The 24,623-nt window shown below is 38.8% G+C and overlaps 1 protein-coding gene across 1 annotated transcript in view; it reads left to right on the top strand.

Annotated features, from left to right (window-relative positions):
* LOC123505079 (type-1 angiotensin II receptor-associated protein-like) overlaps nt 1-24,146 on the top strand; it is a 25,242-nt gene extending 1,096 nt beyond the window's left edge. The window contains exons 2-7 of the mRNA XM_045256122.1: nt 1-261; nt 586-620; nt 6,212-6,323; nt 12,317-12,389; nt 23,355-23,498; nt 23,997-24,146. The exon at nt 1-261 is cut by the window's left edge and continues 28 nt beyond it. Of these exons, the coding sequence (XP_045112057.1) occupies nt 223-261; nt 586-620; nt 6,212-6,323; nt 12,317-12,389; nt 23,355-23,498; nt 23,997-24,118 (525 nt within the window). The 5' untranslated portion in view covers nt 1-222 and the 3' untranslated portion in view covers nt 24,119-24,146. The remainder of the gene's footprint in view (nt 262-585; nt 621-6,211; nt 6,324-12,316; nt 12,390-23,354; nt 23,499-23,996) is intronic.
* The last annotated feature ends 477 nt before the right edge of the window (nt 24,147-24,623 follow it).

Below are 24,623 nucleotides of genomic sequence, written 5' to 3'. Positions count from 1 at the left end.
CAAAGAGAATGACGGAAGCAATATAACAGGCTCAGGTGTTGCCATGTTTACTGCAAAGACTCTATAGTATTGATGTAACCCTAGCAGTAGCAGTAAAAGAGGCGGTGAGCCAGTGACAGGAGCGGCGTCAGTGACAGCTGAGTGGCGGCGGCGGCGGCGGTGGTGGTAGTGTAAGCGAGCTAAACAAAGTGTTGGCGTCGCTGATCAATACGAGGCCGAGTCATGGAGGTGAACATGCCCCCGTCTGCCCTCACACTCAAGGTAATGCTGCCCTGGCCCTTCCTCATCCTCGCCTCTCCCCTCCTGCCGCCTCCCAACCAGCATGACATGACTTTTCCTTAACATGTAGCCTTTTAAATCAAGTGCGTCATAATAATTGCCGATTGCATACGTTGGAAATTTTCCTGTTTAATACATTTGACATCTTCAACGTGTATTTGCTCTCATGTCATCTATTTTATTCCTCTTTGTGATGATTAATGACTCTAGTGTCGCTCTCTGCAGGTCTTAACCTCCGTGTGCATGTCACCAACTCTGATACATTTATTTAAACTTGTGATGATGTGATCGGTTTCTCTTTTTCAGGGAATATTCTTGGCCCACCTCGTTCTCGTAGTCTGGTAAATGACCACACTGTTTCTTTCATTATTATTGCTTGTTCTCTTGCTCATAGCTTGCCTCAGTGTTGCTTGTCACTTTACATATGTTGGCGTTTGTGGGCTTGCTAATGTCAGCAGAAGTAGACAACCTTATGGTAGATGAGATAAATAGGGGGTGTACTAGTCAAACAATTATCTTAGGGGATTTTAATCTTAAGTCAGTAAACTGGGAGAGGATGGTAGGAGATGCTAGTGAAAATAAGTTTATGGAAAGTTTTCAGGATAACTATTTAGTGCAGATGGTAGATAAACCTACTAGGGGGAGGAAGGTTTTAGACAGAGTACTAACAAATATTGAGCATTGTTTAAAGGAAGTTGAGGTAGGAGAGACTTTAGCAAACAGTGACCATCATATAATTAGATTTATCATTAATTCCAATAGGGAAAATATAGTGAATAAGACTAGAGTCCCAAACTATCAGAAAGGCAATTATGGTAGGTTACGTCAGTTATTAGGAGAGGTAACCTGGGAAGATAGTTTTGGAAATAAAACTGCACAGGAGATGTGGGATATTTTTAAGGTTGTAGTAAAGGGTATAGTGATGCAGGAAGCCATTATGATGGACTCACGAGATAGGTAGACAGATCAGAGAGAAGAGGGCATATAGAGAGTTGCAGAAAAGTGGGGAAGATGTAGATTTGATTAGGTACAGACAGGTCAGGGATGATTTGAGTAAGGTTATAAAAAAAAGTAAAAGGCAGGCAGAGATAAAACTAGCTAGAGCTGGGAGTAAAGATCCCAAAAAAATTATATAGTTATTACAAGGTCAGTGATAAAAGAAATAAGGATAGGATTGGACCACTCAGAAAAGATGGTGTAGTAGTGGATCAAAATGAAGACATAGTAGAATTATTGAATGAACAATTTTCTTCAGTATTTACTAGGGAAAGAATAGGAAATCCTGTTACAAACAGTGCGACAAGTAGTTTAAGAGCTTTAGAAAATATTGATATAAAACCGGGAATTATTAGGAAATTTATTCTTGAACTAGACGATAGGAAAGCTAGTGGTCCTGATGAGCTACATGCCAGAGTACTTAGGGAGGGTGTAGACAGTATTTCTGAAGCACTTAAGTTAATCTTTGAAAGATCACTTAGGTTTGCTGAGATACCTCAGGACTGGAAGTTAGCTAATGTTACACCAATATTTAAAAAAGGTAGGAAGGATGATGCGAATAATTATAGACCGATCAGTTTAACTAGTATAGTATGTAAGATACTAGAGAAAATCATTAAGGGTAGTATTTGGGAGCATTTAAATGAGAATAGATTAATTAGAGATACCCAACATGGCTTTAGATCAGGGAGGTCCTGTCTTACAAATTTGCTCGATATCTTAGAATATATTACCAAGGAGTTAGATGATGGAAATAGCATAGATGTTATATATCTAGATTTTAGCAAGGCGTTTGATAAGGTACCGCATAGGAGGCTAGTGTACAAATTGAGACTACATGGGATAGGGGGTAGGTTAGTTGATTGGATTAGTGAATGGCTTTCTGATAGGAAACAGAGAGTAGTATTAAATGGGGCAATGTCTGAGTGGAAGGAAGTGGTTAGTGGGGTACCCCAAGGATCAGTGCTAGGACCTCTTCTTTTCTTGGTGTACATTAACGATTTAGATATAGGAATTAGTAGCAAAGTATCAAAGTTTGCAGATGATACTAAGATAGCATGTGCAGTACAGGGTGAAAAGGACAATTACAGAATACAACGAGACCTGGACAGGCTGATAGCATGGGCAGACAGGTGGCAGATGGAGTTTAATTCTAAAAGTGTCAGGTTATGCATTTAGGTAAAGACAACACAAACTTTAGCTATGAGATGGAGGATGTTGGCTAGAGGCAGTAGAGGAAGGAAAGGATTTAGGAGTAGTGATAGACAGGACTATGAAATTTTCAAAGCAATGTTTAGAAGCAAGAAATAGGGCAAATAGGATCCTGGGTTTTATAAATAGAAATGTTAGTTATAAAAGTAAGGAAGTGGTGCGTAGCTTATATAATTCCTATGTTAGGCCCCATTTAGAGTATTGCATACAGGCCTGGTCACCCCACTATAGGCAGGATATCAACATGTTAGAAGCAGTTCAGAGAAGAGCAACTAGGATGATACCAGCATTAAAGCGCCTGGAGTATAGAGATAGATTAAAGGAATTAAACATGTTTTCATTTGAGAGGAGATGTATAAGAGGGGATATGATAGAGTTATTTAAAATGTTCTCAGATACAAACTACATAGATGTGAGATCTTTCTTTACCTTAGAGGAGGAAGTAGGACTAGAAATCATGGCAGGAAGATTAGAAAGCAAGGCTGCAGGTTAGATATAAGAAAATATTTCTTTAGTCATAGGTGGTAGACTTCTGGAATGCATTGCCAGAGAGGGTTGTAAATAGCACTAGTTTGATAATGTTTAAAAACGGATTAGATAAGCACTTAAATTTATTAGATTTATAATTATGTATAGTGCTGCATGATAGTTTTTATAAGAAATTTACTATACTTAAACAAGACATGATCCCTATGTATGGGGATCACAGATTGTAGAGGAATTCGCTGCAGGACTTAGCCCTGTTAATGGGCCAAATATTTACAATTAGTATATAATGTATTGTGTACTTGTAAGTGTATCTTTAAGTACTGATGATGAGGTAGCTGTGCGCCTGATACAGGATAACCTAGATGGGCCCTAGTGGCCCTTTGTTATCCTATTATTTATGTTATGTTATGTTAATGCACCCCCTGTCACCTAGTCCTTGCAGATGACCAGAGTTGTGTTCAGGTGACAGACTGTTCAGGTTTTCAGTGCAGGGTGTCTGCCATATCATGTGTTGGTAATGAATGTTGTTTGAACATGGATGGGTCAGTGTTCCAAACCTTCAGTTCAGGTGGGAAGGTATATTGTAATCTCAGAATTGTTAAAGCTGCATTAGTAACACTAGATTCATAATTGATCATGATTGGTGTATGAGCTTAAATTTCAAAAGGAAAGCCAGAAATTTTAATTCCTAACATAACTTGCTGTGTCAAATTGGATCCCTTCTGGCCAGTAGGGTTTTGTCAGCTTTTTCATAATTTAATTATATAATTCATAGAAATAGTGTTTTTTCTATCATGCATGTTCCTAATCACTTTGTTAAAGGGGATGGCCCTACAGTTCTGTCGTGTTGCTGCTGATCACCTCACAGAATGACAGCTGAGAAGCACTTTGTGACATTTGTGATCACAGCAAGCTCTGATAACAAGGGGTTATGTCTTGGTTATATTACCAACATCTGGTACTAAATGGATGGCTGATAACTAATAAGTTATCAAACGTTTCTCCACTGAGAGGTGTTCTGATAAATTGGACTCCACTTTTCCTATTACTGATCTCTCTCTCTCTCTCTCTCTCTCTCTCTCTCTCTCTCTCTCTCTCAGCATCTCTTTTCTGCACATATACTTTACCTTACTCTTCCATCATCCAAGTAGCCTTCCTCTCCCATCAGAACCTTCACTTTTACTCACATAACACTTTCTTTACAGACTCTACTCGTCTTAGCAACATAGCCATAATGTTGGATTATGTTGCTTTTCACCCCTTTTACTTCTCCACATTTTTCTCTGCTTGCTTCCTATCCCCATCTTGTTATTCCACATACCCATCTCAGATGACTACAGCACATACTGTTGACTGATATGCCCTATTCCATGCTTAAATCTTTTATACACTGATACATCTATCAATGTTGGTAGGAAAATAATATATCTTGAATCTCACCTCACATCCATAGACACATCCTTTCCTTTCATAACTTCTGCATGTGATCCAATGACACTCCTGTCCTGCCTTTCACATTCCAATCTGGCAGCAGCGCACTAACCTGCAAGGTTGCAAAAGTTCATGCATGTTTGCTGCTGAACTAAATTGCACCTTCATTGTATCTCAACTGTAACTTGTTTTCAAGAAAAGTTAAATGCAAACAATACTTGTAAATAAACTTGTAAATGTGGTGAGGACATCTGGATACATTGAAAGATATTGATTAGAATGATACACATGATTAATATAAGCCACAGCTCTGGTCACTTGGCAACTTTTAGGGAATACAGCTGTTTGGTAGCATTATATTGTTTGCTAGATGTGCTGAGCTCTGTATTTGTATGTGTAGCTATGGTGTGTGTGTGTGTGTGTTTCTATTTTGTACAAAGACAATGTTGAGCCTATCCATTGTATGTGTGTGTCATTTTTCACATTTGTGACATCTTAACAGAACACCCATCATCCTCTACACACTGCCTGGCCTTCTCTATAACACAGTCACATCTTCCTCATGTGTAACTTCTTTCCCATAAATTTTGTCTTGAATTATGTCTAATTGCACAACTGCTGTTCCTTTGTGCTATAATGACCTTTGTTTCTTGATGCCAGTGTTCATTCACCATTCATTCCACTGTGTATATGGTGTCAGCATGTGAATGAGGAAGTGACTGTGCAAATTTGAGAGTATACATAGTAGTCTTTTGATATTGGGAATGCATTGTATGTATACTATGATATGAGTATTTTCTGGAATTTTTTTTGTCAAAGAAATAAGACAGATTATGTCTTGCTCCTTTTTGCAAGAATTTTATACTGAACATATTACCTGCCTGCCATAGGTTGCTGCTTTATCTGTTATTGTGAAATCTACCTGTGGGATTAGATTTTTTTACTGTTCAAACACATGGGCATATTCTGTTCAGATTATCACTAATTTCTGTGATGCTGTGCCACATATTCACTTCATATATGGGAGTGGTAAGTTTTGATGCTTGTTATGTAGATACACACCTAATTTTTCCCCTGCCTGGAAGCGAGAGTCAAGGCCAGTTGGTTCTGGGTGTTTGCTCTTGAACAAGCCACCCATCCTGCTCTCCTACATGCTTTGTGTAAATGTTCTTTGTAATTATTTGAAGAGCTATGTATGTGGGGGCACCTGCTTAAACAAATGCCTAGAACTGAATGGAAAGAGGAAAAATTAGTTGGTGTGAGTGTACATTGGTCATCTCAGTGCACCTTTGCCTTGGGTTCCTTATGTGTGGTAACATGGTTACAATGCTTGTAGGAAAAACACTATTTTCCTCTGAACAGTGTTGCCTTACTCTCCTATAGCTGTGTGTTGAAAGGGACTGGTGTGTTCCTGATGCTTAATGTACTGTAAATGTTGCTGATGTGTTAGATTATGTAAAACTTAAGAAATTCATAGTCACTTGTTGGACTCATCAACGGGACCCCATCTGATCAGTTGTTTGTGTCATGAAATGTTGGGGGTGGTTTCCTTCAATTATTATCTTTGTATTTCAGTTCCTTTGAAATTGCTAAATAAAGAGATCATCACACTTATCATTGTTCAGAAACATTTATGAATTCATTTTGAGATATTAAATGAGAATGTTCACTGCAATTTTCTAAGAGTTACATGGTTGTAGTTCCATCCATGTTGGTCATTCTGCAGTGTATCACAGAGGAGCGGGTGGGTGTGTGATGTGGCTGCCTCAGGATGCTAAAAGATATGTCTCTCCCTTCATTGCAGGAGTCAGTACAGCACCTGCTTCACAGGCGGTGCCACATTGTACAATGGAGCATTTCTCTTCTTGGTGCTCTGGAGCATCTTACACCGGGACAGTGAGGAGGCACCCCTCATGGTAAGTCAGGGTGGCTGCCTATCACTCTACAGCTAGTTACCATGTTTTATTGTTTTATTATTTGTTGGTGATTGATTCAAATTTGATATTATTCTTCAAAGATTATTTACTTTTATTAGAGGTACACCAGTATACACATATCAAATACCACAACCTTCCATTTGAGGATATGAGTTTATGTAAGTGTTTCTTAATAATACATGCAGGTATGTAAATACACTTTCAGTGCATCGAGACACACTGGGATCTTCTGCGTCTCCTTGGGATTCCTGCAAGGATTATTGATCTATTAACTCGCCTCTACTCCAAGACTGTGAGTGCTGTGAAGTGTGGAGGGGGTGTGTCCAACTTCTTTCCTGTGAATACAGGAGTGAGGCAGGGATGTGTGCTTACTCCATCACTTTTCAACACTTACATTGACTGGGTACTAGGCAGAGTTGTAGACCAAAGTCATTGTAGAGCATCTGTCGGCAATAGTGAGATTACAGATCTTGTTTTTGCCGTTGATGCAGTAATCTTTGCTGAGTCACTGGAGATTCTGGTAATGACTCTAGAGGCACTGTACGAGGAGGCGAAGCCCTTGGAACTTCAGGTTTCCTGGCCCAAGACCAAGGTTCAGGTGTTTGGTGCATTACTGGATGAAACAGTACTGTCCATCCATGCGTGCGGCAAGGACATTGAGATCTTGGTGCATAACGATGGTGGGTCATGCTAGTACGTTGTACAGTGGATTGGCCTGGCCCACGGCATTATGGACTCGCTGAACACGAGTATTTGGCATTTTTGGTACCTGTGCAGACAGATGAAGATTCAGATCTTGAAGTCACTGGTTATCCCTGTCTTACTCTATGGTTGTGAGACATGGGCGCTGAACACCGATCTGAAGAGGCAAATTGAAGTCTTTGGTACTAGATGCCTTTGTAGGATCGTTGGGTACTGCTGGTATGAATTTGTGTCAAATCAGCAATAGCTCCATGAGACTGATTCAAGGCTGATTACCAGCATAGTCCTTCAATGCCAACTGCGACTATATGAGCATGTGGCATGCTACCCAAGAGCCGATCCTGCATATTGGGTTGTCTCCAAAAGGGATAACCCACCATGGAGGAGGCCAAGGAGACGTCCACAGAACTCATGGCTGCGGCAAGTTGATGCCTCTTGCTGGAAGTTACTTGGCACGGGTAGGTAGCCTGAATGGAGACTTGCTAGGCGTGACCTCCTGGAGTGGCGCCATAGGGTAGGCAAGGCGATGCGCCCCCTGGCATATGCCCCCCGTGATTGATATACACTTTCAAATACAGGGAGGTCCCATTATATTAGCATCAATTATACAAGATATTGATGGTACAAAATGTAAAAATTTGGAAATATTTTCTTTGAGAGTGTTTAAATCAAACTTATTGTACTTATGCTGAATCATCATTTTGCTTGACATATTTTTAGTACAGTACTGCAGTACAAGTATAGTGCACAGCTTTATGTGAATGATTGGTGCTTGGGTATTCACCTAGTTGTATTCACCTAGTTGTAATTTTACAGGGCCTGGGTATCATACTCGTGTGGCCCCGTCTCCATATCTACACACATCCAACTTTCCTTTAAAACTATGCACACTCCTCGCTGACACCACCTCCTCACTCAAACCATTCCACACCTCCACACATCTTTGTGGGAAACTATATTTCTTCACATCCTTCAAGCATATTCCTTTGGCTATCTTTTTATTATGCGATCTTGTAGTTCTATTTAAGTTTTCCTCTCTCAACATCATTTGCTCATTATCCACTTCATCCAGTCCATTCAACAGTTTATAAACCTGTATTAAATCCCCTTTTTCTTCTTTGTTCCAAGGTAAGCAAATTCATTTCTTTTAATCTCTCCTCATAGGTCATTTCTGCCAATTCGGAACCATTTTTGTTGCCATTCTCTGCAATCTCTCCAACTTCCTTATATGCTTCTTTTTATAAGGGGACCAAACCACTCCAGCATATTCCAATCTTGGTCTAATTACCGTACTAATTAATTTCTTCATCATATCTTTATCCATATAATGGAAGGCTAATCCAATATTTTTATCAAATTATACGTTTCTCCAAACATCTTATCAATATGAGCCTCAAACTGCCCATGGTCTTGTATTATCACTCCCAAATCCTTTTCCTTTTCCACCTTTTTCAACACTACTTCTTCACCCATCTTATATGACCCTCTTGGCCGTCTTCCACTCTTCCCCATCTCCATCACATGACTTTTGCTCAGATTAAATTCCATTTGCCACCTCTTGCTCCACTCCCAAATCTTATCCAGATCTGCCTGTAAAATTTCACAATCTTCTTCACTCTTCACACACCTACACAACTTCGCATCATCCGCAAACAAATTAATATAACTGTTTACTCCTCTGGCATGTCATTAATATATACAAGGAAAAGTATTGGTGCCAGCACTGAGCCTTGTGGGACTCCACTCTCCACCACCAACCAGTCCGACTTTGCATCCCTTATTACCATTCTCATCTCCTCCATCTCAAGTAGTTTTCCATCCACTTTAACACTTTTCCTTTCAGTCCTCCATAAATCTCTAATTTCCATAACAGTCTCATGTGAGGTACCTTGTCAAAAGCTTTCTTTAAATCCAAATATACACAGTCCATCCATCCTCTCTCTCTTGTATTTTGTCAACCACTCTTGAATAAAAGCTCAGTAGATTTGTTACACATGACCTCCCTTTCCTGAAGCCAAATTGATGATCCGATAATAACTTATGATCCTCCAGGAACCGTATCCAATATTTCTTTATCACCCTCTCACAAATCTTACCGACCACACTTGTTAGAGACACAGGTCTATAGTTAAGAGGCTCTTCCTTACTGCCTCCCTTATAAATGGGCACCACTTCAGCTCTCTTCCACTCTACTGGTACTTCCCTGTTTCTAATGAACACCTTATAATATCATATAATGGATCAATCAATTCTTCTCTACACTCCTTCAATAATTTTCCTGAAACTTCATCTGGTCCCATCGCTTTATCATCTTTAAGTTCCTCCAACATTTTATATAACTCCTTTTAGGTATCTTAATGTCATCCATGTGCACATTTCCTTGTACATTCTGAGGCTTTACAAACATTGTTTCTTCAGTAAATACTTGCTGAAACCTATTATTTAGCAATTCCGCTATATTCTTAGGGTCATCTACTATCCCTTGCTCTCCTTTTAATCTTTCAATGGACTCTCTCTTTTAAGTTTACCATTTATGAACCTGTAAAACAATTTTGGATGTTCCTTACTCTTGTCTACAATATCTTTTCAAATTTTCTTTCTTCCTCCTCCTTACCCTCACATACTCATTTCTCGCCACTCTATAATTCTCCTTATTTAGTATATTCCTGCTCTTTTCCATCTTTTCCAAGCCACATCTCTTTTCCTTAGCCTTAACACAAGTTGCATTAAACCAATCCTTTCTTCCTTCCTCTCTCGGTTTATACTTTGGTACAAATTTCATAACTCCTTCTTTATAATATTTCATAAAAATCTCATATTTCTTTTGCACTTCTCTGATTTGTAACATCTCCTCCCAATCTAATTTTCTGAAATAATTTTTCAAACTTTCTGTGTCCATCTTTCTATAATTCAATCTACCACTCCTGTATGTCTCGTCCTTCCTTCGCTGTGTTGTTGCTATCTGCATTTCCATAACCACATGATCACTCTTTCCCAAAGGACACTTGTATTGTATATCTCCACATAGGTACACTTCTCTTGTTAACACCAAATCCAGTCTAGCCGGTTCATCATCTCCTCTATATCTAGTATTTTCCTTCACCCTCTGTTCCATCATATTTTCCATCATTAGATTAAGAAATCTCTCTCCCATGCTTCCTCTCCAACACCACTTACTAGATTTTCCCAATCCACCTCCTTACAATTAAAATCTCCTACTAGTATCACCTTTCTTTTTCCAGATAATACACTTTCCAAACTCTGTAAAGTATCCTTGATCATATTGTCGTATTCCCTTAATGTCCAAGAATTTGTTTTAGGAGGTACATAGGTCACCATGATTATTAATTCTTTTCCATCACTTTTTATCCTTATGCTTATCACTTCTGCGTTGTTCTTCCCATACCAAACCTTATCCACATTTATTTATTTCTTCGTCATAATCATAACTCCTCCTCCACCTTTACTCTCTCTATCCTTTCTCCATATATTATATTTATTATCCAAATTTATCTTTGTTTTTTCATGCAATTTTGTCTCAGTCAAACACACTATATCAGGCTTCTCCACTATCATATAGTCTTGCAATTCCAATCTACTTGACAGTATCCCATCTATATTAGTATACATTACGGTCCACCCACTGCTTCCTCTAGGGATTCCTCCGTATTCCTTCTTTCCACATACCACTTTCTGACTCTCTCTCTATAACTCTCCAAAAACTTTTCTTTCCTCCTCAGACCGCTCATCATTTTTCCTTCTCGCCTCTTCCACCAATTCCTTATATCTTCTCCTCTCTCCTCATTTCTATTCTTTCTCACAAACACCTCTTTACAACCTTCTATCTCTCTTAACTTTGATGTTCTATATAGGATATCCTCCGCAGATTGTTGTGACTTCAGTACTACTTTAATCGGTCTGCTCACTCCCTCCTTATACGGACCGAGTCTATGGATCTCTTCCACTTCTTCTTGTAGGTCTTTTTTCATCATCACTTAGATTTTTGAACAGATCTCTTACCGTTTTTAATTCTTCCTTAATTCTCTTAGGCTTATATGTTATATTTTGTTCTTTCATCCCAAATATTAACACACTCTTCTTCTTTTCTGCTATTTCCCTTATCAATGTTTCCTTATTCTTCATTACATTCCTTGGACCTTTCTTTTTTGTCTTCCTTCAACTGATCTTTAATTATTTCTTGTAATCCAACCATCTCTGCTTCCCTCGACTCAGTCCATTGTGTTTTCTTTAGTTCCCATTCCCTTTCAAACCTTTCATTCTGTTCACTAATCATTTCCTTAAAGTCATCTTTCTCCTTTACTACTCTCTCCATTTTCTCCTCCAACCGTCTCTTGTATTTTTCAACCTCCACTCTCAAGTGTGCATTCTCATCCACCAATCGTTTTTCATTTTCCTCCAGTCTCTTAACTCTTTCCTTCAAAGCCTTGCAGAATTCTCTATCCTGCTCCTCCTCACTCCTCTGAACTTTTAATTCCTTCACCAACTCCTCAAATCTCTTCTCCAACATTACCAATCTACCTTGCAATGTTGCCCCTGTTGAAGATAGACTCATGCTTTGACTGGCCACTTTCGGCTTTGCTCCCTGGGCCTCATCAACATATTTGGTAATTTATTTCTTACCGGTCTATCCATTTTTTTTTTTTTTTTACTCTTCCTGGGAGCATGTGGTTGTGTGGTCACTGGGGGCCAGGCCTGGTAGCTACGTGTGTGTGGTGGGATGCGTTGGCAGCTGCTATGGCTGGCCTTTGTGTGGTTCCCGCTCTGTCGTTTGGAGTGTGGAGGTTCTCACACCTCCAATCACTCCCATGTACACGCCACCAGGCTACGTTCACTCTGTACACTCGTTCACTCGCTCTGGTCGCCCCTCAATAGCAATAACTATTCTCACTCAAGCACATTGCTTAGCGTGTGGAGTGTTAGTTAGATGCCGCTCTGGCCAGGAGGCACGTCCGCTCTCCACGGAGCGCGGAGTGTGTGTGTGTGTGTGTGTGTGTGTTAGTGTTACTGCTGGCATATGCTTTCATTTGCTGTCTTATGTATGGTGTTATGAAATTGAATAATATCTGGTGTTATATTCTTGAAAACCTTTATTTTTTGTTCCAATCATTCTTTTTTTGTTAGATTTACTCTTTTCCTCTCCTGCCTAAGTCTTTAGTGTGCAGGATAGTTACAAATGTTGGAATACATGTTCTGGATTTGTAAATTTGTTTTGTATTGCAATAATTGTATGTATTTTATTTCATTTCCAGGCTCTTTTGCTGAATTTGCTATCCATATTTTTGGACATCCTCACCATGATCCTGCATTGGCCTCACATTACCAGTGAGTACCAATTATTCCTTCTCTGTCTTTCATGTATGAGGCTGGAAAGGTTCACCCCCTCTGTTGTCTGGTAAGACACACACACACACACACACACACACACACACACACACACACACACACACACACACACACACACACACACACACACACACACACACACACACACTGTAAGGATCAATTGTTGAACCCTGTATTTGATATTGTGAAAACCTCCATACGAACAGGATTAGTCCCGAAAGAGTGGAAAAGAGCTGACATTGTGCCTATATATAAGAATGGTAGTAGAATGGAACCGCTAAATTATAGACCAGTATCGTTGACTAGTATATTGTGCAAGGTATGTGAAGAAGTAATTAAAGCTAAGTGGAGTAAGTATCTAGAAAGTGAAAACATTCTGAGTGAAAGACAGTTTGGTTTCAGAAAAGGAAGATCGTGCGTATCCAATTTATTATGTTTTTATTCAAGACTGACATACTACAACATAGAGAGGGATGGGTGGATGCTATCTACCTGGACTTGAGAAAGGCCTTTGATAAAGTATCACACAATAGACTGATGTGGAAACTAAAGAAGATTGGAGGAGTAAATGATAAACTAGGAAAATGGATGGAAAATTACTTAATGGGAAGAGAAATGAGAACAGTGGTGAGAGGAAGGAAGTCCAAGTGGAAGAAGGTAACCAGTGAAGTTCCACAAGGGTCAGTGCTTGGTCCCATCATGTTTTTGATTTATGTTAATGATATGCCAGTAGGAATTGACAGTTACATGAACATGTTTGCGGACGATACTAAAATTATGAGGAGAGTAAGGAATGTGGAAGATTGTAACAAGTTACAGGAAGATCTTGATAAAATATATAAGTGGAGTAAAGAGTGGCAGATGGAATTTAATATAGACAATACCCATGTTATGAAAATGGGAAGAAGTAGATACAGACCAAACAGGGATTACAGGCTGGGTGATGAGAAAATTAAAGAGATCAATGAGGAGAAAGACTTAGGAGTAACCGTGCAAAACACCTTGTCACCGGAGAAACACATTAACAAGATTTTTTTGAAAACATATAACATGCTTCAAAATATTGGCCTTGCATTCCACTACCTAGATGAAGGAATGATGAAGAAGATATTATATACCTTAATAAGACCCCAGTTAGAATATGCATCTTGTGTCTGGTCACTGCATATGAAGAAAAATGTGAAGAAGGTAGAAAGGTTACAGAGGCTGGCAACAAGGATGGTACCAGGACTCAGGGAGTTAGACTATGAGGAAAGACTGAGGAAGCTGGGGCTGACCACATTAGAAGAGAGAAGAACAAGAGGAGACATGATAACTATGTATAAATTGGTGAACAAGATTGACATACTGGACAGAGAGTTGATAAAGGTGACCACAAGTAATCATCTCCGAGGACATGGAAAAAAGCTAATAAAAGACATCTGTCTAAATGACATGAGAAAATACAGTTTCCCGCATCGTAGCATTGATAAGTGGAATAAACTGAGCAGTGATGTCGTTGACGCGGTGTGTGTCAATCAGATGAAAGAGAGATATGACAGGAATGGACAAGGAGACAGGTCACAGAGAGCTTAGCTCGAGCCCTGTAATACACAAATAGGTAAATACACACACACACACACACACACATATAATTTGATTAGAAATATTGGATTAGCCTTTCATTATATGGATAAAGATATGATGAAGAAATTAATTAGTACGGTAATTAGAACAAGATTGGAATATGCTGGGGTGGTTTGGTCCCCTTATAAAAAGAAGCATATAAGGAAGTTGGAGAGATTGCAGAGAATGGCAACAAAAAATGGTACTGGAATTGGCAGAAATGACCTATGAGGAGAGATTAAAAGAAATGAATTTGCTTACCTTGGAACAAAGAAGAGAAAGAGGAGATTTAATACTTTATAAACTGTTGAACGGTTTGGATGAAGTGGATAATGAACAAATGATGTTGAGAGAGGAAAATTCAAATAGAACTACGAGATCGCATAGTAAAAAGATAGCCATGGGAATATGCTTGAAGGGTGTGAAGAAATATAGTTTCCCACTGAGATGTGTGGAGGTGTGGAATAGTTTGAGTGAGGAGGTGGTGTCAGCGAGGATTGTGCATAGTTTTAAAGGAAAGTTGGATGTGTGTAGATATGGAGACGGGGCCACACAAGTATGATACCCAGGCCCTGTAAAATTACAACTAGGTGAATACACACACACACACACACGCAGTCCCGTCTCCATATAGTCATGTTAACTGTTGATTAGCAAAATAATGTCCAGGGAAGGTAAATATAAACTGTAGCCTGCGTTTGAGCCATCAGCTGGTTTGTTTACATCTGCGCAACATGGCGGCCGTGAACTCGAATAATGAATCAGACTTCACAGGATTTCAAGGAATAATGGAGAAGAGCGCTTATGTGAAGAAAATTCTGGAGTTGGAAGGTAAAATTGAAAAACTGTTTGAAAAGTATGGGGGCCTGGAAACGAGTTATGACAATGTAATGAAAGAGTGTGCCGATATGAAGAAGGAAAATGAAGCACTGAAAGAGGAAGTTAAGCTAATTAAAGTGAATTGCGAAAAATGTGGAGAATCTCTAGGAAAAGTGATGGAGAAGCAGGCTGAATGGAAAAAAAGTCAGGAAGTGGAAAGAAAGGAGGTAAATTACAAAGTTGCAAGTCTGGAAAAGGAAATCAAAGAGTCTGGGGAGAAAACTTTGGGCCTTGCTGAAATTATAGATCAACAGATCATAGAAGAGAAGATTGCTGAGAAAGTGGTGAAGGTTATTAAATCAAATGAGACATTGGTGAGGGAAACTGTAGACAAAAAGAGATGTGTGGTGATATTTGGTGTGGAGGAGGATAAGACACCGAGTAAAATGGAGAGAGAGAAAACATAAAAAGGTGATAAATAATATCATTAATGTGGTGCAGGAGGAGGAAAAGACCTAGTACAAGAAATAGAGGACTTCCATAGAATTGGAAAGTTCACAAGAGAAGGTATGAGGCCAATAAGAATCAAACTTAAGTCACAAAAGGATGTAGATGAATTGGTGGAGAAGTCATGGAGGCTAGCCCAGCAGGAAACAACAAGGAAGATTTGGTTGAGAAGAGATCTCGGTGAAAAGGAAAGAGAAATGTTAAATGAGTTGAGAAAGGAGGCTTTGAAAAAAATGAAGAGAGGACAGAAGAGGAGAAGAAAGAGTTTTTCTGGAGAATCTTGGATATGAGACTGAGGAAGTGGTTCATAACCCAGAAAAGTACAGTAAGAAAGGACTAAAGAAACTTACGTATGAGCGAATGTAATGTATTCCAACATAAATGGAGTGATATCGGGATTTTAGAACTCAACGATTACTTGAGGGACAAGAACCCAGATATTGTGGGTCTTACTGAAACAAAACTGAGAGAGGGAGAAGACCTGATGATGGTTGGAGAAGGAAATATAATGTTTGGAAAAGAAATAGAGTAGGTAAGATGGGAGGAGGAGTGATGTTGCTGGTTAAAAAGATATAAAGGTGGATCAAGTGAAAGAAGGTATGGGAAAGGCAGAAGTGCTAAAGATCAGAGCAGAAACTAATGAAGGAAAAAGAGGCACTACATAGTGGTGTACGTACCACCTAAGACAAATGCATGGTCAGTACAGGAATATGAAGAAATGATAAGTGATACAGGAACATGTCTGGAAGAAATGTTGGGTGGCTGTGAACGAACTATAATGATGGGAGATTTTAATTGTAAAGAGGTGTGTTGGGAGGACTGGTCAATGGAAGGATCAGAGACAACATGGGGAAATACACTATTGACACTGGCAATGGAAAATGTGTTAACTCAGTGGGTCAAAGAAGATACTAGGTTTGGAGGAGAGGGAGCATCGTCAAGACTGGACTTGGTCTTTAGTACAGAGCCAATGGTCATTGAGGAGATGAGGGTGGAGTGCCCTTTAGCAAAGAGTGATCATGCAGTTTTGGAGTTCAAGGTGATAGATGAAGAGAAATCTAGAAGAAATGAAGAATATAAAGTGGGAAGATGGAATTATGCCAAGACAGATTTTGGAAACCTAAAGAAATTCTTTCAAGAGACAAATTGATGAAATTCAAGAGTGCTAAGGGAGCAAATGAAAAGTGGAAGGAATTTATAAAAATATACAAAGAAGGTGAGAAAAATTTGTACCAATAAGACAACATAGAGAAGTTGGAAAGCAGGACTGGTTTAACGATAGATGTGAAAAGGCTAGAACAAGAAAAGAGGATGCATGGAAGAGGTGGAGAAGGAAAAGACGGATTAAGCAGTGGGAAAGTTACAAAAGAGCAAGAAATGAATATGTGTTGATTAGAAGAGAAGAAAGAAAGAAACAAGAAAAGGATATAATTGATAAATGTAAAGACCAACCAAGGCTTTTTACAGACATGTGAACAACAACATCAAAAATAGAGAAAGTATTGAAAGTTTAGAAGTAAATGGAGTATGCAGTGAAGATCCCAGGAAATGGCAGAGGCTATGAATGGATGCTTTCGGAAGGTATTCACAAAGGAGACTGCTTTTGACAAACCACTGGTAATGGAACAGAAAGGGATTATGAAGGAGTTTCAAGTAACTGTGGAGGAGATCAAGAATATGATGGGGAGTTTAGAAGTGAGAAAAGCTGTGGGACCTGATGGGGTATCAGGATGGATTTTAAGAGAATGCAGGAGCAACTGGCAGAAAAAGTTTGTGAAGTAATTGATGCCTCATTAAGGGAAGGTGTAGTGCCCCAAGACTGGAAAAGAGCTAACATTGTCCCAATCTATAAATCAGGTAACAAGAGAGACCCATTGAACTATAGACCAGTGTCACTTACAAGTGTGGTAGCTAAGATGTGTGAGAGGGTGGTGAAGAATAGATGGACAGACTTCTTGGAGAAAATGACATACTTTGTGAGTGTCAATTTGGTTTTAGAAAAGGGCGTTCATGCACGACAAACCTGATATGTTACTATTCGAGGGTGATAGATGTAATACAGGAAAGAGATGGTTGGGCTGATGGAATATATCTGGATTTAAAAAAGGCCTTTGATAAGGTACCACACCGGAGACTGATCTGGAAACTTGAAATGGTAGGAGGAGTGCATGGCAGTTTACTAAAATGGATGGAAGACTTTTGGTAGGAAGAGAAATGAGAACAATAATTAAGGACAGACCATCAGAATGGGGCTTGGTGGAGAGTGGAGTTCCACAGGGATCAGTGTTGGCACCAGTAATGTTCGCGGTCTACATAAATGACATGGTGGATGGGGTGTCCAGTTATGTGAGCCTATTTGCAGACGATGCAAAATTGTTAAGAAAAGTGAGATGTGACAAAGATTGCGAACTACTCCAGGAAGACTTGGACAGAATATGGAAATGGAGCTGTACATGGCAAATGGAGTTCAACACGACAAAATGCAAGAAAATAGAGTTTGGCAAGAGTGAAAGAAGAATCAGGAGTATGTACAAGATAGGAAATGAAGACATAAAACCAGTCATGAAGAAAAGACCTTGGGGTGACAATTACCAATGACCTATCGCCAGAGAGACATATAAACAAAATAATTGGAGAAGTATTGAACTTATTGAGGAACATAAGAGTGGCGTCAGATATTTAGATGAAGAAATGATGAAGAAAATAATTACTGCAATGATAAGACCGAGGCTTGAATATGCAACAATACAGTGGGCTCCGAACTTAAAGAAACACATAAGGAAACTAGAGAAAGTACAGAGGGCTGCAACAAAAATGGTGCCTGACTTAAGAGATTTGACTTATGAAGACAGACTGAAAAGAATGCAACTTCCAACCCTGGAAAACAGAAGAGAAAGGGGAGACCTGATAGCAATATACAGAGTGATGATTGGCATGGAAAAATGGATAGGGAAGATCTGTGTATGTGGAATGAAAGAATGTCGAGAGGGCATGGGAAAAAACTAAAATGGCCACTTATAGGAGAGATGTGAAAAATATAGCTTCCTCATAGAAGGGTGGAAGCATGGAATAGTTTAGACGTGGAAGTGGTCAACGCAAGGAATATTCATGATTTTAAGAAAAAGCTGGACATTAATAGATATGGAGACGGGACAACACGAGCATAGCTCTTTTCCCGTATGTTACAATTAGGTAAATACAATTAGGTAAATACACACACACACACACACACACACACACACACACACACACACACACACACACACACACACACACACACACACACACACACACACACACACATACATACACACACATACACACACACACTAGGTTAGGTTAGGTTACAGTTATGGTTCTAGATATGAAACTAAAGAATAGGTATCTTTGGTAGAAGGAGGAGGTCATGGAGGAGGCAAGAAATTAAGAATGATTTATACTAATATAGATGGATTGTTATCCAGCATGTTGGAGCTTAGAGATTATTTGAAAGAAAAAAGGCCGCATGTAATGTGCATTGTTGAAACAAAACTAAGAGAGGAGGTCCATGTTAGCTTTAAATAGGAGGGATATAATAGCTGGAGAAAAGACAGGAAGGGTAAAGGGGGAGAAGGAGTGCTAATAATGGTTCATGATAATATATGTGTGGAGGATGTGCAATATGGAGAGGACAAAGTGGAAGTAATGGGAGTAACAATCAAAACAGAGGAATTGAAGAGAAAAATTATAGTTACATATGTGCCATTTAAGACAAATACGTGGGGAACTGAGGAACACAAACATATGCAAAGAGAGATGATTAAGTGCTTAGATAATATGATAAGACATGATGGAAGGATAATTATAGTTGGAAACTTTAACTGTAAAAATATAAACTGGAGAGAGATGGAAGTAATGGATAATGCTGGACAATGGAGCGAGGAGGTGTTACAGTTGACTATGATAAATACAATGGACTAGTGGGTGGAAGAGTCAATAAGGTACAGGGGGGAAGAACCATCATTGCTTGACCTAGTATGTGTATTCACAAAGAAGCCAGAGCCCCCTCCCAGCATACAATACCTTAGTCCAATGGGAAGAAGTGATCATGTGACATTAGAGCTGGAAATACTGGAGGAGAATGGGACAAGATACAGAGATGACTACAAAAAAGAGAGATTGAATTATGCAAGAGCAGATTTAGAAAAATTAAGGAAAGTTTTTGCTGATATTGAATGGGGAAACATTATGTATGGAAGGACAATACAAGGAAAATATGAAATATTCATACATAAATATAATGAAGGTGTAAAGAAATGCATACCTTTTTGTAGAGTTAAGAAAAATATACATACTTGGTACAGTGCTAGATACTCAGAAGCTAAAAAGGCAAAAGATAAAGCTTGGAAGAAACTCATAAAGTAGAGACATGACAATAACAGGCAGCAGTATAAGGATGCAAGAAATGAATTTATTAGAGTAAGAAGAGAGGAAGAAAGAAAGATGTGAAGCAAAGATGAACACAAGCTTTTCTACAAATTTATAAATGGTAAGATGAAGAATAAGGAAACAATAGAAAATATAATCAAAGGAGGGAAGACAACAAACAGAAAAGGAAATGTGTGAAATAATGAATGAGAGCTTCAAACTGTGTTCACTGTAGAATAGGATTTTCAAAACCAAATAAGACACTGCATTGCTGAGGATTGGAGGAAATCATAGTACACAAAGAGGATATTAGAAGATTATTAGATAATTTGGATGTCAGAAAAGCAATGGGGCTGAATGGTGTATCAGGCTGGGTGCTAAAAAAATGTGAAAGAGCAACTGTTGGATCCCATTTGGGAAATAATTACAAGTTCATTAAATGAAGGGAGAGTTTCACTAGAATGGAAGAGAGCCAATATAATACCGATATTTAAAGGAGGAAAGGCAAATGAATTATTAAATTACAGACCGCTGTCACGTACAAGTGATATGGGGAAGTTGTGTGAAACAGTTATCAAAGAAAAATGGGTAAAACATCTGGAAGAAGAACAAGTTATATCGAACAGACAATTTGGGTTCAGGACAGGATGGTCATGTGTGTTGAACTCATCAAATTTCTACTGAAGAGTAATAGAAGGACTGGAAAGCAGAGATGGAAGGGTGGACACAGTATACCTGGACATAAGAAAGGCTTATGGAAGACTACTTTGGAAACTAGAGAGCATAGGAGGGCTGTGAGGAGCTTTGTTAGATTAGATAAGGGATTATTTGAAGGACAGGGATATGAAAACTGAGATCAGTTATATATATATATATATATATATATATATATATATATATATATATATATATATATATATATATATATATATATATATATATATATATATATATACTCATCTTGAGGTAAAGTAACAAGTGGGGTACCACAAGTGTCAGTGTTAGCCCCATTATGTTCCAGATTTATGTAAACAATCACAATGGGGTAGAACAGTTATATTTATTTGTTTGCTGATGATGCAAAGCTGCTAAGAGTAATGAAAACCCAGGAGGACTGTTTGCTGTTACAGGAAGATATAAACAAAATCTATGAGTGGAAGTTTGAGTTCAGTGCCAAGAAATGTCACGTAGTGGAACTAGGAAAGAGTAAGAGAAGACCAGTATGGAACTATCTGATGGGAGAGGAATAAATAATGAAGACTAAAGAGGAAAAAGATCTGGAAGTGATTATACAGGAAAATCTGAACCCAGAAAAATACATAAGTAAGATATTTGGGTTAACATATAAAATGTTGACTAATATAAGAGTGGCATTTCAATTCATGGACAAAGATATGATGAAAAAAAATTGTCACAAGCATGATACGTCCAAAGCTGGATTATATAGCAGTGGTGTGGTCTCCAAGCTCTAAAAAAGATATAAGAAGATTAGAACAGATTCAGAAGATTGCTATGAAGGTGGTGCTGGAACTAAAGGACCTAACATATGAAGAAAGGCTGAAGGAAATGGGACTGCCAACCTTACGAGAGATAGAAGAGAACGAGTAGATCTAATAACAATGTACAAGATAGTCAATGGCATTGAAAAGATAGACAAGGAATACCTGATGCTGGTGACAGAAGAAAGTAAAAGAACAAGAGGACATGTAAAGAAGATTAAGATGAGGCAGTGTGTGAAAGATATTGGAAAATACAGTTTTCCACATATAACGATGGAAAAGTGGAATGTGTTGAGTGATGAAGTTGGTACAGCACATAATGTGCATAACTTTAAAGAAAAATTGGATAAATGGAGACATGGAGACAGGACACTATGAGCTCCACTTGAATCCTGTACAATACAACTAGGTTTAACACAGCCTGTTCTCGTGCTATACATGATAGAGAGGTTGCCCACAAAAGGTACTTGAACTTTCCATCTCCTGAATCTCATGCACTTTGTATTTCTGCCCTGAATCATGCTAAGTCAGTTCTTCAACTTGCCAAATACTCTTTCACAAATAGAATATGTCAGAAACTTTGAAACTGCAACTCCCCTCGTAACTTCTGGCATCTGGCCAAAAACATCTCCAATAACTTTACTTCTTCATCTTTCCCTCCTTTATTTCATCCTGATGGCACCACTGCCATCTCATCTGTTTCTAAAGCTGAACTCTTCTCTCAAACCTTTGCTAACAACTCCACCTTGGATTATTCTTGGCTTGTCCCTCCCTCTCCTCCTCCCTCTGACTATTTCATGTCTTCAATCAAAATTCTTCGTAATGATGTTTTCCATGCCCTCTCTGGCCTAAACCATTAGAAGACTTATGGACCTAATGGGGTCCCTCCTGTTGTTCTCAAAAACTGTGCTTCCGTGCTTGCACTTTGCCTGGCCAAACTCTTTCAGCTATGCCTATCGACTTCTATACCTTTCCTTCTTGCTGGAAGTTTGCCTACATTCGGCCTGTTCCTAAAAAGGGTGACTGTTCTAACCCCTCAAACTACCATCCTATAGCTTTAATCTCTTGCTTGTCTAAAGATTTTTAATTAATCCTCAATAGGAAGATTCATAAACATCTATCAAATCACAATCTTCTATCTGATTGCCAGTATGGCTTCTGTCACGGTCACTCTACTGGTGATCTTTTGGCATTCCTTACTGAGTCTTGGTCATCCTCTTTTAGAGATTTCAGTGAAACTTTTTGATGTCATATTAGACATCAAAAGATTTTGATAGACTCTGGCACAAAGCTTTGATTTCAAAACTTAGGGTTCTGTCACCCACTCTCTTTCTATTATACATTAATGACCTTCTTAACCAAACTTCTTGCCCTATTCACTTCTACGCTGATGACACCACCTTACATCTTTTCACGTCCTTTCAGAGACGTCCAACCCTTCAGGAAGTCAACAGATCATGCAGGGATGCCACAGAATGCCTAACTTCTGATCTTTTTAAGATTTCTGATTGGGACAGAGAAAACTTAGTAGTTTTCAATGCCTCAAAAACTCAATTTTTCCATCTCTCAACTCAACACAACTTTCCAGACAACTATCCCCTCTTCTTCAATGACACTCAACTGTCTTCCTCTTGTACATTGAATATCCTCGGTCTGTCCTTTATTCATAATCTTAACTGGAAACTTCGCATCTCATCTCTTGCTAAAATAACTTCTATGAAGTTAGGTGTTCTGCGGCGTCTCCGCCAGTTTTTCTCGCGTCTCCAGCTGTTAACTCTGTACAAGGGCCTTTTTGGTCTTTGTATGGAGTACTCTTCGCATGTTTGGGGGGGTTCCACTCATACAGCTTTATTAGATAGGATGAAATCAAAAGCTTTTCATCTCATCAATGCTCCTCCTTTGACTGTCTTCAGCCTCTTTCTCAACACTGAAATGTTGAATCCCTTTCTATCTTTTATTGCTGTTTTCATGCTAACTGCTTTATTGACCTTGTTAACTGCATAGAACATCACAGAAAAGCATGGATAGAAAGTGAAATGAACTAAGATAAATGAACTGATAAAAGAAAGAAATTCATTGTGGTAATGACTGTGGTATTTTGTTGCAGCAAGCCTTATGCGCTTTGGTCTGGCAATGGCAGTACTAAACCTTGTCCTGCGACCAATCACCAGCCTCATGCTGCAGCGTGTCCTGCAGGAACGCTCAGGATCCTATGGAACGTACGGACCATCAGGACTTGACAGGATCTTTGGTGAGTATACTGCTAAGTGAGAGAGAGAGAGAGAGAGAGAGAGAGAGAGAGAGAGAGAGATGGATATTGGCTAAAAGTGTAGGTATGGTTTGCAAGAGGAATATTGTGTGTGTGGATTGGTGTATGTGTTAGATATCAGAGACACATATAAGTTAGATTTATGAAATACTGTATTATGATTGAGAACTATAAAGGAAATAAATGAAAAAAGAAATAGAAGCATGTTGCTTCCTATAACAGCCTACTTTTGTAATACAGCATTTCTTTTCAAATTTGACAGTCTTGTGCATGTCTTTACATATGATATCTATGCTTGTAGCTTGATATGACAGACAGAGAGAGAAAAAAACATCCAATTGCTTCACAGTGAATGCTGATTATACTGTCAACTTGGTAAAAGCAAAAGAAGAAGTTGCAAAATATGCATAAAAGTGAAGTATTGAAAGAATAACACAATAATTTTCTCACAGTCTGCATCCTCCTTAATTGTCTTAACAGGAGGTACCCGGCGAAGTCCATACGAAGACATTGACCATCCATCACAGAACAATGCTGGACCAGGTCTGGAACAGGAGCACCGGCCACCCTCCCCTCCCAGCGAGAGTCTCTTCACCACCTAGAGTAGCAGAGGCCAGGACACCATGACATCAGGTCAGGCAAAAAATTCAGCTTCACAAGGTCAAATAGAACCAAGTATCAGCAGTAAGATAAGTGTGATGACCAACTTTCTCAGACTAGTGCAAGCTCTGAGGGGAAAAATTTGGTGTCCTTTGTTACTAAGTCTTGAGTCTCTTTTACTTCCTTTTTTTGTGTGTGTATGTGAAATTTTGAATTTATAGCATTTACAACTTTGGCTTAAATTTTGTTCTTCATTGTCTGGGATGAGGAAGGTGTGGAACAAGTGGTCATTCTTGTTTATTTATCTTTGGGCTTACCAAGGCAATGCCTGAGTTGTTATGCATGCATTGCTGCAATTCAAATGAAAGACAATTTGATGACAAAATTTGCATGGCTAAGTCTACTTACATTATATCCCATTATATCAAGAATGTCCTGCTGAAAGTGCCCATGATAGATGGAGTTAGTATATATAAAGTGATGCATTATTATAAGAACACAAAGTGT

This window comes from Portunus trituberculatus, chromosome 17 (assembly GCF_017591435.1).
Source record: "Portunus trituberculatus isolate SZX2019 chromosome 17, ASM1759143v1, whole genome shotgun sequence".
Lineage (NCBI taxonomy): Eukaryota > Metazoa > Arthropoda > Malacostraca > Decapoda > Portunidae > Portunus > Portunus trituberculatus.
The sequence above is the reverse complement of the archived record's forward strand: the minus strand, read 5'-3'. Positions and strand labels throughout refer to the sequence as shown.